The sequence below is a fragment of the Dermacentor silvarum genome, chromosome 5 (genome assembly GCF_013339745.2).
Source record: "Dermacentor silvarum isolate Dsil-2018 chromosome 5, BIME_Dsil_1.4, whole genome shotgun sequence".
Classification (NCBI taxonomy): Eukaryota; Metazoa; Arthropoda; class Arachnida; order Ixodida; family Ixodidae; genus Dermacentor; species Dermacentor silvarum.
Genome location: NC_051158.1, coordinates 92244432 through 92256846, shown reverse-complemented (window position 1 = coordinate 92256846; position 12415 = coordinate 92244432). Strand labels below are relative to the sequence as shown.

The window sequence follows — 12415 nt, the reverse complement described above, 5'->3', positions numbered from 1 at the left end:
AGTTTCTGAGAATACTCCTTGTAAATCAGTCAAACCAACTCACTGAAGAAAACAACAAGCCTTCGGCCTATATGTACACAAGCCGCCAAGGAAACCCTTCATATTGTAATTGTGAATAAGACACATTTGTGAGCTACTGTGCCCGCAAGAGTTTTCGCCTGAAAGTATGGCAACCATTGTAAGTGCCATACGAGCAATACATATTTATTTTCTTTCCTCAAAATGCATTTGATGGCGGAGAGCTGTTCTCCCGGCGCATGCATCCCCAGTGAATTTAAAGAAGCTTGATGTATTAATACAGTTACACTGCATCCATTTATAAGAAGCCTAGATGAACCATTTACGAGTCCTCTACAATTAGGCGACTTGTTCTTGAATGCACGGTGAGGTAAGAAGCGCGCCCGACCCAATCTTCCAGCGTTGCGCGCCTGCACAGATCGGCTGGGAGCAGCTGAGCAAGAGGGTGGGGTCGCAGCGCACCCCTCCAAGCAGCGGCGATAGGCATGAACTAGCCCCGATGCGAAGGCCGTAAGAAGCGAGCGCGCGCGCCAGTCGAGCCCGGCCGTGTATATACGTGCGAGCGAGCGAACGGGAGAGTGGGGCGCAGGGAGGAGAGAGAGCGAACGGCGAGAGAAGGAGCGGCGAAGCACTGCACCTACCCTCTCCTACACTCTCTCCACACACGCGGGAGCTCCGTCGAGTTCCCGCGATGCGAGCGCCCTCACACGCCAGAGCGCGCTCCTCCTCTCCACTCACTCTCCGCTACTCCGCCCGCACCACTGGTTCCGGTTGCTAGGGGCGAGGATAAGCGCGCGCGCCCGCAGCTGTTGCTATGGGAGAGGGAGTAAGAGCAGAGAGATAACACCTGCCGGCGCGCGGACACCGACAGACGCCTGACATGCCCCGACTAAGAAATGCATTCGCATTTAAAACGGGCACGTTTACACTCGGTCGTGCAAAGCTTAGGCACAGCGAAGCTGTCGATCCTCAAGTCTTACTGGCTCCTACTGCTAGGTATTAACATGTTGCTGCTAGGTCTTAACTTGGTTTAACTAAACTAGTTAAGTTAACGGAGGTACCTTCCCTTTCGCGACATTTCGCGTGACTAGTGCTGGACGCGTCGGCGCCTACGAGCGACAGCGTTCCTGGCATGCCACAAACGCAGGCAGGCTAACCAAGGTTGGCACAGTGCCAAGAACGCTGTTGCTTGCCGACGCCGAACACGTTGGAGGCTAGCCGCTCGATATCTAGCGAAAGTTTATGGCAAAGCGGGTGGTGTTGGCAGCAGCTCTGCGCGTTGCCTCCTTGGTGCTTCTACAATTTCTTTCTCTCTATATCTCGCTTTCATTTTCTCTTTCCCGCTCCCGAGCATTGCCCGCGCCGCGCGCATGCTCTCCTTCCCTCTCCTTAACGTCCCATGTCAAGGCAACATGTGCACGGCACGGAGAGGAGGCGAGGCACACGCCGCTCCGCGAGGTGGTCGCTAGGCAACGCAGTGACGTCATAGCTCGGTGAGGTTTTGCGGCAGCAGGCGGCACTGTTTATGGTTAGATAGAACAGCTTCGCTGTTAAAACTGCCCAATCTAGCGTCATTTGGAGATGCCCAAGTAACAGTAACCCCGCACCGTACTATGACTAACCCCCCGTGGCGTTGCCTCAGATGATGATCTGATGGAGCTGACTGAGACTGAACTTCTGGAGGGTTTCAGCGAGCAGAATGTCACCAACGTTAAGCGAATTAAGATGAGGCATGACGGAAAAGAAATCCAGACCAAGCACCTGATACTTACTTTCAACTCAAGTGTTCTGCCCGAGTCCATCCAGGCCAGGTAGATCAAGCTTCGTGTTAGGTCATACGTGCCAAATCCTCTCCGATGTTTAAATGCCAGCGATTCGGCCATAGTTCACATAACTGCCGGGGCCGCCTAACTTGTGCGAAATGCAGTGCTCATGAACACTCCTCTGAGTCTTGTGAGAGCTCTCTACATTGTGTGAACTGTGATGGGGAGCACGCCGCACACTCGCGCTCGTGCCCATCCTGGAAAAAAGAAAAGGAAATAGTGACAATTAAAGCGAAGGATAAAATAACTTTCAAGGAGGCACGCAGGCGGCTATCGTACCTGCCAAAGAACAGCGTTGCCGAAGTGGCGCGGCCGCCTGCGGCTGTCTCGCACACGCGTAGTGAGCCGGTGGTGACGCCATCCGCCGCTTCGCCGGGTGCAGCCATGCTGCTCCGCCATCCAAGAAGGGTTCATGAACCTCCGGGCTGGTGGGCTCCAAGGTCTCGTCTTTTGAGGCGAGGCTCTCCAAGCAAATGCAGCGCCTCGCAAGAGGCCACGGACACGACACCGATTGTGAGGTCGCAGCCAACGCCTAAGGAGCCGCACGATTCTACCAACCGCTCCAAAAAAGAAAAATCTCGTGTCGCGGCGTCTGGAAAGGGTCCGTGACCTAACTTTGCATTCTTAAACGCACAGCCTAAAACACTATCGAAATGAACACAAAAATCCCTCAGTGGAATGTTAGAGGACGATACCACGGACCTCCGCCTCCATAAATATTAGCCAAAAGTGCTGTGTATTTAGGAAGCACATCCAAAACCCACACATGCAAACTTCCTCAGACAGTACGCAACCTCCGGAAAGAGCGTGACGACACTGTTAACCCCTCCGGTGGTGTAGCAATAATTGTAGATAAGTCTGTTGCTTTCCAGAATCCTTCTCTTCAGACGCGCCTTGAGGCGGTGTCCGTGCGAGCAATTTTCTTTAACAAATTAATAACAATCTGTTGCACTTACATACCTCCTCACTACCAACTTACTTAGCAAAACAGATTTCTTCGAGCTCATTGACCAGCTCCATCACATGACAGTCTCCATCGCACACCCCCCTCCCGTTGGAAGATACCATCCGCTGACTGGAAAAGTTTTAAAGATTCAACTTATTTAACACGAGATTGTATTAATGACACATGAGCGTATTTTCCCGCTTTTATTCTCGACGCAGCTTCAAAATTCACTCCCCAAACAAACATCTCAAGTAAAAGACGGGTCCCCTGGTGGAATGAGAACTGTAAACTGGCGCGAATAAGACAAAACAAAGTGTGGGGCGTACTGCGCCGCTTCCCGACTGCAGAAAATGTCATAGAATTTAAACTCGTAAAATCACAGGGAAGGCGGTCGCGGCGACAGGCCAGGAGGGCTAGCTGGGAGAGATTTCTCGTTGGCATAACATCTTACACCCAGGAGCCCAAAGTATGGAATGGCCCAAAAAGGCTAAAGGGGCGGGAAACGTTTCCATTACCGCAGGTCAATGAACAAGGAAACAGATTAGATCGCCAGGTCAACGCCCTTGGTGAGTACTTCGAGAGAGTTTCCAGCTCGATCCAGTATCAAATTCATTCCTGAAACACAAAGAAGTAGTCGAACTTAAGATACTCTACCGCAAATGCACTCAGAATCACGCTTATAACCTTCCTCTTAATATCGCCGAGCTAAGAGCATCCTTGAACATTTGCAAAAGCTCTGCACCGGGTCCTGACAGAATCTTGTACGACATGAATAAACACCTCCACAATGACACGAAAATGACGCTACTCGCACTTTTCAATGTTATATGAGCTGCCAGGTACCTTCCACCTGCATGGAAACAAGGCATCGTCGTCCCGATTTTGAAATAGAGTGTAAAGACCCTTCAATAGTAACAAGATACCGTCCAATAGCCCTCACAAGTTGTATCTGCAACCTCTACGAAAAAATGGCTAATCACCGTCTTCTGTATTTTCCGGAATCTAACAAACTGATTGACCCGTGCCAGTGCAGTTTTAGGGAATGTCGATCGACGAGTGACCATTTCGTACGCATTGAGGGAAGCACTCGCGGTGCCTTTATTCATAAACAATTCTTGCTATCTGTATTCGTCGAAATGGAAAAGGCATAGGATACTTCCTGGCGTTACGGAACATTGAGAGACCTCTGCGACATGGGAATTCGTGGTAATATGTTTAACTTAATTTAAAGTTACCTTTCCAACTGGAGATTCCGTGTGAGAATTGAAAAAACTTCCTCTAGATGATTTGTACGGGAAACTGAAGTGCCGCAGGGTGGCGTAGTTAGCTGCACCATATTTAATATTATAATGCACTCTTTACGCTCCCATATTCAACGGAGCTTATTTTATTCTGCATATATTGATGACGTGCACATAGGATTCAAGTCATGCAACCTTTCCATCTGTGAGCGACAAGTTCAGAAAGGCCTGAACAAACTGTCCTAATGGGCGAATGAAAATGGATTTAGGCAAAATTCCCATAAGAGCTCCTGAGTCCTGCTTACAAGAAAGAGATGCATGGTCCCAAAGCTCAGTATTGAACTCCATGGAGAAGGCGTACCTGTGAATGGAGAACGCAAATTCTTAGGTAGCATACTAGACTCAACGCTTAGCTTTAGTCCCCACATAAGCTATATTAAAAGTAAATGCCTAAGAGCACTGAATATCCTTAAAATCCTGTCGCACATAACATGGGATAGTGAAAAGAAGTGCTGCATGGCCCTTCACGAGAGACTTATAGGTTCACGTCTGGACTACGGCGCTGGAGTCTACCACTCTGCTGAACCGAGCGCCCTTAGGATGCTAGATCCTGTGCACCATCTAGATATCCGCCTCGCGACTGGTACATTCAGAACAAGGCCCACACAGAGCCTTTATGTAGACTGAAACGAATGGTCTCTTGATCTGCAGAGGACTATTCTAGTTTTTATACATTATGAAAGTAATTTCACACTGCGAACACCCATGCTATTCTACGATAAACGATGCAACACCTAGTACACTCTTTCCCAACCGACCTTCTGCGAGAGAGTCCTTCTCACTGCGTATAAGAAAACTGAGGGAGGATGTGGGTGTTCCACTCCTTACACACGAAATAATGGCTCCAGCGAAGCAGCTTTCACCATGGCTGTGGCCGGAGATACAGTGTGACGTGTCATTTGTTGAAATCACTAAACACGCTCCAGAGCCACACATTCATATGCACTTCCTTGAACTCCAGTGGAAGTAGTCTAGCTCACAATTTTACACACACGCATCGAAGTCACATTATGGCGTCTCATTTGAAGCTGCTGGTCCATCATTTTCAGAATCCGACGTCCTGCACCGGGAATCCAGCATCTTCACTGCAGATGCCTATGCAGTGATGGCGGCTGTGAAACATATTAGAAAAACAAAGCTGTCAAAAGCCATTATATTCACAGCCTTTTTAAGTATAGCGAAAGCTTTAAAATCACTACGCAAACATAAAAATCCTGTAATCAACGATCTTTACGCGCTTCTGTGCACAACCTATATATATTATATATATATATATATATATATATATATATAAATCAGAAGCACAACTTCGCGGTTATCTTAGGTTATTATTTTCCCAACAGTTTCGGTCGGTGGACCGACCTTTATCAAGGTCCCTTGATAAAGGTCGGTCCACCGACCGAAACTGTTGGGAAAATAATACTTGATAAAGGTCGGTCCACCGACCGAAACTGTTGGGAAAATAATAAACCTAAGATAACCGCGAAGTTGTGCTTCTGATTTTCCTAAATACGCTTGGCCCATTGAAAAATCCAGTTACTACTATATATATATATATAACCAACACATAGTGATATGCTGGGTGCCTGGGCAAAGAGGCATTGAGGGAAGTGTGCTAGTAGATGAAATGGCTAAAGCCCTAGCAACAAAAGCTAGTAATCTGTCCATAGCTGTTCCTGCCACAGACCTGAAGCCATTCCTGCGTAAAATACTCGGGAGCTACTAGCAACACTTGTGGGATGTCGAAGCCCTGAATAAGCTCCATGTATTAAACCCCACTTAGGAAGTTGGCCGTCACCATCAAAGTCAGGACGATGTGATGTGCTCTTTTGCCGACTGAGAATAGGGCACACATATGGTAGCCATTCTTACCTTTTAACGGGTGCTGAACCTCCCAGCCTTGGTAGATGCGGCGAGATGCTGACCGTGCTCCACGTCTTGCTGGAGTGTCGGGAAGCAGAACCTGTACGCAAAAAGCACTTTCCTCTTGCATACTAACAGCATGTCCCGCTTCATCGCACGCTGTTTCTCGGCGCAGAACTGTTTTTCGACACGAAAGCAGTGCTAAATTTTTATTCCGATAGCAATTATATGGACACTCAAAGCGGATTTCTGCCGTCGGCATCGCCGTCGCCGTGAGGTTCCGTATGACGCCCAACACGGCGATGAAATCCTCGGCGCGCGCCGTACGCTTTATGTGCGAGTGAAAGCGCACGAGGGACGCGCGCTATCACGGGGAGCGAACGCACGGCGGAGAGCAAACGCGCGTTCTGCGCCGTGCTCCCTGATGGGCTGCAGAATTAAGCGTCTCTTTCCTCCTTTATAATCACCATTTATATAGAGCAAACGTGACCCCTTCCGTCGCGCGAAAGGCCGTGGTGGAACGGGAGGGAGGGAGGGGAGGCGACGTTTAGCTGCGGCACCAAATGCGTATTTGTATAGAAACGTTGCGAGGCGAGAAGCTGGTAAAGACTTCGGACGCTGCTCGACGAGTGTCCCATTCTGATCGCGTCGAAAACCTCCGAGCCGCCCGCAGAGGCACCGGCAACAGTCACCAACGCCGCGCGCGTTCGGTGCGAACGCGGGCAAAACGCCGACGGCGTCGACAACAGTTCTCCGCGTTGCTGGTGCTGCTGCATGTCCAAGTTTATACAGCTGATAAAACTACTATCGTTACTCCGTATAGCTCTCTACCAATTTGCTATCGCAATTGATGCTTCGCTTTCGGGTGAAACTGCGACATTTTTAAGTGATGTTGTGCTGCACGTCATCAGCCCAAGAGATTCGTAGCATGCCCTCTCTCGAGAGGGTGCTGCTGCGATACTAGTGCTGTAAGGAACGTGCCTCTGGGTCCTTGCACTCAAGGGCCCTGGTGAGGCGGCTGTGCCACTGGCAGTGGCACATTTTATTTTATCCACTTATAGAATATTTTTCATGGTAATAGCCTACATAGCATCATTGTCATTACTTTAATGTTGATATACTTTCCGTCATTTACACCGAATCCTTTTGATCCGGTGTAACCTTTGAACTGATGTAACCTTTATACATCCATTGTGCAAATACTATTTGTCATTTCACACTTCATAGACTGCCTCATACCATTTTTCTTGGCGCTCTTTGGCCATCCCTGGCCCTTGCGCCAATAAAACCTATATATCATCAATAAAACGGACAGACCGTGCACACAGAAAAGCGTGGTAAACAGGCCTAGATAAGTGGAAACTTGAATTTAGGTACTGTTCTTGTCTTTGCAAATTTTATTATAACAATGTTTACTACAACCACATTGAACGTGTGGAAGCTAGCATGACAAGTGTGTATGTCTTGTTGGGGAACATAGCGATGTTGTCTCGAACACTGCTGACGTCCTTGCGAAATATTTCTGTCGGTATTTGGTTTAACATATGCTTCTACCTCAAGTAACCTGCCTTCTCTGTCTGAGTTCAATCTGCCCATGAAGAACTTGCCTGCCCAGCTGGAGGCTGTCCCGGGGGTGCAACACGCACTCTAGGCGGACGACATCACCATCTAGGCCCCGCAAGGCTCTTTGGGAGACATGCAGGCCAACCTGCAGCAAGCGGCGACCATAGTGGACCGATATGCTCACGCTTGTGGCCTCCAATGTTCCCCCCAAAAGTCTGAATTCGTGCATCTCCGCTCCTCGCCCAAATGCACGTCCAAAATCGCTCTCTCTCTCTCTAGAGTATGGTCGAATTCCTGAACAACATGAAATTAGAGTCCTCGGACTTTTCACCAACCAACACCGCCGGTCCGACACAACACTAGGGAAGCTGCGGTAGGTGGGGGACCAGGTGGGCCGCATGGTCCGCCGGGTTTCCAACAAGCGCGGGGGTCTCAGATGCAAAGATGCCTTGCGGCTGGCTAATGCATTTGTGACTAGTCGAATCCTGTATTCGACTCCATACCTCCATCTCCACAAGCATGAGGAGGACGCCCTTGAGGTCATCCTCTGAAAGATGATTAAGCGGGCCCTTGATCTCCCAGTCAGCACCTCTAACCAGTGCCTTCTGGGCCTGGGGGTGGTGAATACGTATCGGGAGCTCAAGGAAGTTCATCTTACCAACCAAATCACACGTCTTTCTCAGACACTGTCGGGTCGCCGCCTCCTTGCCCGACTACACCTCCAACCTCTCAGACAGATGGAAGAGCGCTATACGTACGCCACAAGAATGGCGCTATGCCCTGCACGTGCGCCCTCCTCCCCGGAACATGGCATGCACACACTATGATGGCAGACGCCTGGCTCGGGCGGAGGCCCTAGAGCGCCATTATGATTCCAAAACGTGGATTCCACCGGCCCACACCATGGGGGATGGTTTACGGCCGCGGTGGTCCACGAAGGCAAAACAGTTAACGGCCTTAGCTTTCGCGCTAGAGACATAACATATGCGGAGGAAGTCGCCATCGCCTTGGCTGCATCCGATTCTCGCTCTCAAACCATCATTACCGACTCGCAAGGGGCCTATCGGAACTACGAACAGGGTCAGATACCATTCCTGGCCTATCGCGTCCTTCAATCTAGCTGCCGAACCGGGGACGCCGACCCCCGATACGTCGTTTGGGCTCCTGCTCACATGGAATTAGAGGGAAATGAGGCAGCGGATGCTGCCTCCCGCGCGCTTTCTCACCGGGCTCCTTATTTCTCTGACCCCGCCGATCAGGACTCCACCCCCAACCCAATCTACTCGTATACAGAAATTACAGCTTATTATCAATCCGGCCACGAACTCTACCCCCGCCCGTGTAGAGGCCTCAAAAAGGAGGAGGAGCGTCTCCTGCTCCGTCTCTTCACGAACACTATGCTGTGCCCGGCGGCTCTTAAACATTTCGATCCGGCCTTTACTGGAGCTTGCCCGCACTGTGCGGAGAAGTCTTCGGACCTCTACCACATAGTGTGGGCTTGCCCATCCAACCCTGCCTTTTCCCCCTTACCCAACCCTACCCGGGAGGACTGGGAGGCTGTCCTGCTTGGCTGCTCAGACCTACGGGCCCAAAAGGCCTTGGTTAAGCGCGCCCAGGTGGCGGCTACTGCCACTGGGGTCCCGTACAAGTGCTCCACCTAGTGTTTGTAAGGGGCGGCCTCTTCAGGGTCGTTCCGAGCATACCTCCTCGTACGTTTTGTCGTACAAATAAAAGTTTTTCACCGCCACATCTCTGTCTGATACGCTGCGTACGCTATCAGTCAATAAAGACCTTGTTTTCAAGTGTATGAAGCGCCTGAAACCTTCCCTTCCTTGTGGCGTGATGGTATCCCTCCCGACTGCTTAAGGCGTACGGAAGCATACTTGTCTCTGTTCTCACAAACATCTTCAACAGTTTCCTAAGGTTTAATACGGTTTCTAGCGCTTGGAAGGCAGCATGGTTAGCACCCGAACACAAATCAGTTGCTAGAAGTGCTGTTAATAACCGCCGACCTATATCTATCCTCTGCGCTGCGTCAAAAGTATTTGAACCTGTACTTCATTCCCTGCTTTCTGTTAGTGTTAAGAACATCGCGATAGATGAACAGCATGGTTTTGTATCAGGGCGCTCCACAACAACGAATATGGTCGCATTTATGACCCATGCTTCCAGTGTGGTACATAGTAGGGGTCAATTAGACGCTCTTTACTTTGACCGAAGCAAAGCATTTGATGTAGTTTTCCATGAGCTCCTCTTTACAAAGCTCACGGAAATGGACATGCCCCCTCCTATCACTGCCCTGGTCTCAAATTACCTAAGCAATAGATCATGCTTCGTTGTCATTATTGGACAGAGTTCTAGTAGCTATGATGTAACTAGTGGAGTTCCTCAAGCATCTGTTCTTGAACCTCCTTTCTTCCTGACATTTCGTCATAAAGACATTTCTTAATGTCATAAATGACATTTCGTCAGCAATTCAACCCTCTTCATTGTTTCTATATGCTGACGACTTAAAGGTATTTAAGACTGTCAACAGTGTTCACGACTACAATGACCTCCAAAAAGATAATTTTTTTCGCACTCAAACTGGTGCAGAAACAATAAGATACTCTTAAATGCTTCCTAAACTATGGTATTACGTTATGCGCGGAAAATGCACCACGCGCAATTTTCAACACCCTTTGAGATGCTCCACTGCTCAGAGCCGATGAAATGAAAAATCTTGGTGTGTACTTCAAGAAAACGCTAAGCTTCTTCCGCTACCCTGTGGCCTTTCTGAAATTGAATTTTACTGTTTGTCTTCCTCTACTACGGTATGTCTCTGTAGTTTGGGGCGGAATACAATATTTATCACCTTATCGAACGCGTCCAAAAAAAGTCTGTCCAATGGGTGGACTCCAAAAAAACATGCATTAAGTATTTTGTCTGTATTGGGCATATTTCAGAATTCATTTCCTGTGTTTTGTATAAATGTAGATAATCATGTTGTATGATTAGCTACATTTACACCCACCTCCTCGTTCTCTGTTTCCTTATTTGTTTCTCTGTCTCGCATTGTTTTGTCTACCAGATTTGTCTTATTTGTACATTTTGTCTGGCGTATTACTTTTCAAATCCACCAGTACGAAGAATCAGTAGTTGTTCCTGGGCGCTATAATAAATTGATTGATTGATTGATTCATTGATCGATTGATTCATTCATTCATTCATCCATTATACTGATGATTATAATTATGATGATAACTTGGGTCACTATGTATATTCCCGAACAGACAACTTCGGAACAGAAAAATTCGGCAGAGACATAAAAGACTGCTTACGTCTGGAAATGCGAAAGCAACACCCTGTATAGACCACGGAACGTCATGAACGTATTCATTTTATGCATTGATGACGTGGCGCCACCTCGTCACCATTGAGTGCGTCGTGTGCCCAATGACGCTCGCATTAGGCCACCCCTTTAGTCAGCCAGAACCGTGGAGCCGACACGCACAAATAAAAAGAAGAAGCCGCCGTGGCATCGGTGAACCGTGGTCGTCTCGCACCCCGGACGCCCGCGTTCCATTCCCACCCAGACCAAAATGTATGAAATTTTCTCTTCAAAGCCACTAATTTTCTTCGTTTGCGGGAACCTCCCTGAGAAATGTGACGTCAATCCGGACATTTGTGACGTGTTTTTACACCTGGCGCCGTCGGCCACTTTGTGCCATCGCTCGGTCACGCAGCCCTCGACGACGCCGGATTTTCGCGTAATGTGGCATGTAAAGCTTTCGCATTATATATAGGTAAAATTGTTTGACGCGCATTGACAACGAGGACAAGCAAGGGGACAGACCTGTCAACGCTTGTCAAATGGCTATACATAAACGTGTATATCTGCCCATTCCTGGCTATAACCTCTGAGAATGGATGTCGCATTTTGACTTAAAGGGGTGTGAAACCTTATATTTGCTGCGATATGTGTCGTACTGCCCTGTGCATATGCCCCTCTCATCAACGTTCTTCCCTGGACAAGCATCATACATTGCTTTCGTCCTCATGATGCGCACCTAACAGTGACAGGCGAAAAGGGTGTGTTCGTGTCATCCACTATAATGCTGCTACCTCGTTAACTCAAACATGATTCGCGTCATTCAAACTCCAACATTGTGTTGCATCTGCACGCGTTATCGTATGTTTCCCACAGGCGATGGTGACGGGAGACCTGCAGACCGCGGTGAGATGATTCCGGGAGCCAATGTGACCCTGAAGCGCATCAAGAAGGAACTCGACGAGATGACGAGCGACCCGCCGTCCAACTGCTCGGCGGGACTCACCGACGCTGGTGACATGTTCAACTGGCAGGCCACCATATCGGGACCTGAGAAGACCCCTTTCGAGGGCGGGGTGTTCAGACTGAGCATCTTCTTCCCCAACGACTACCCGTTCAAGCCGCCCCAGGTAACACGGCAGTCGCAAACGTTGGCCCTTTCTGGTCCAATGATTCCTGCAGGAATCATTACGCTTTACTGGAAAATATCCGATAGGGAATAAAAAAAAAAGTTGCGCGGATATATGTTGACTTGAGCAACTGATGCATCAAAGACAGCAAAGTTGTGTAAGCGATTTCTTACATCCTTCGTCGGAAGTACTTAGGCGTCTATTTGCTGGTCGTTCTTAATGGTGATTCAACAGTATCAACACTGACGCCCTGATTATGCGACCGCTTCGAGGCGGCCAGGAGGCTACGTTGTAGCATCATTGCGTCAGCTGTCACTGCCGCAGCCGTACAAACTCCAATCTGACCTCGAATGTATCACGCTACGCGAAAAAGAAAAAAATGCGAATAGCTGGTTAAAGGAACAGCGCGCATTAGTTGTCTACTTTAATTATATATACGCAAGGTAACTTTTATGTTATAA

General features: G+C 48.8%; 1 protein-coding gene across 1 annotated transcript in view; it reads left to right on the top strand.

Moving 5' to 3' along the window:
- Nucleotides 1–12415, top strand: part of LOC119454234 (ubiquitin-conjugating enzyme E2 D2) — a 65256-nt gene that overhangs the window by 48609 nt on the left and 4232 nt on the right. The window contains exon 2 of the mRNA XM_037716213.2: nt 11701–11954. Coding sequence (XP_037572141.1) covers nt 11736–11954 — 219 coding nt within the window. The 5' untranslated portion in view covers nt 11701–11735. The remainder of the gene's footprint in view (nt 1–11700; nt 11955–12415) is intronic.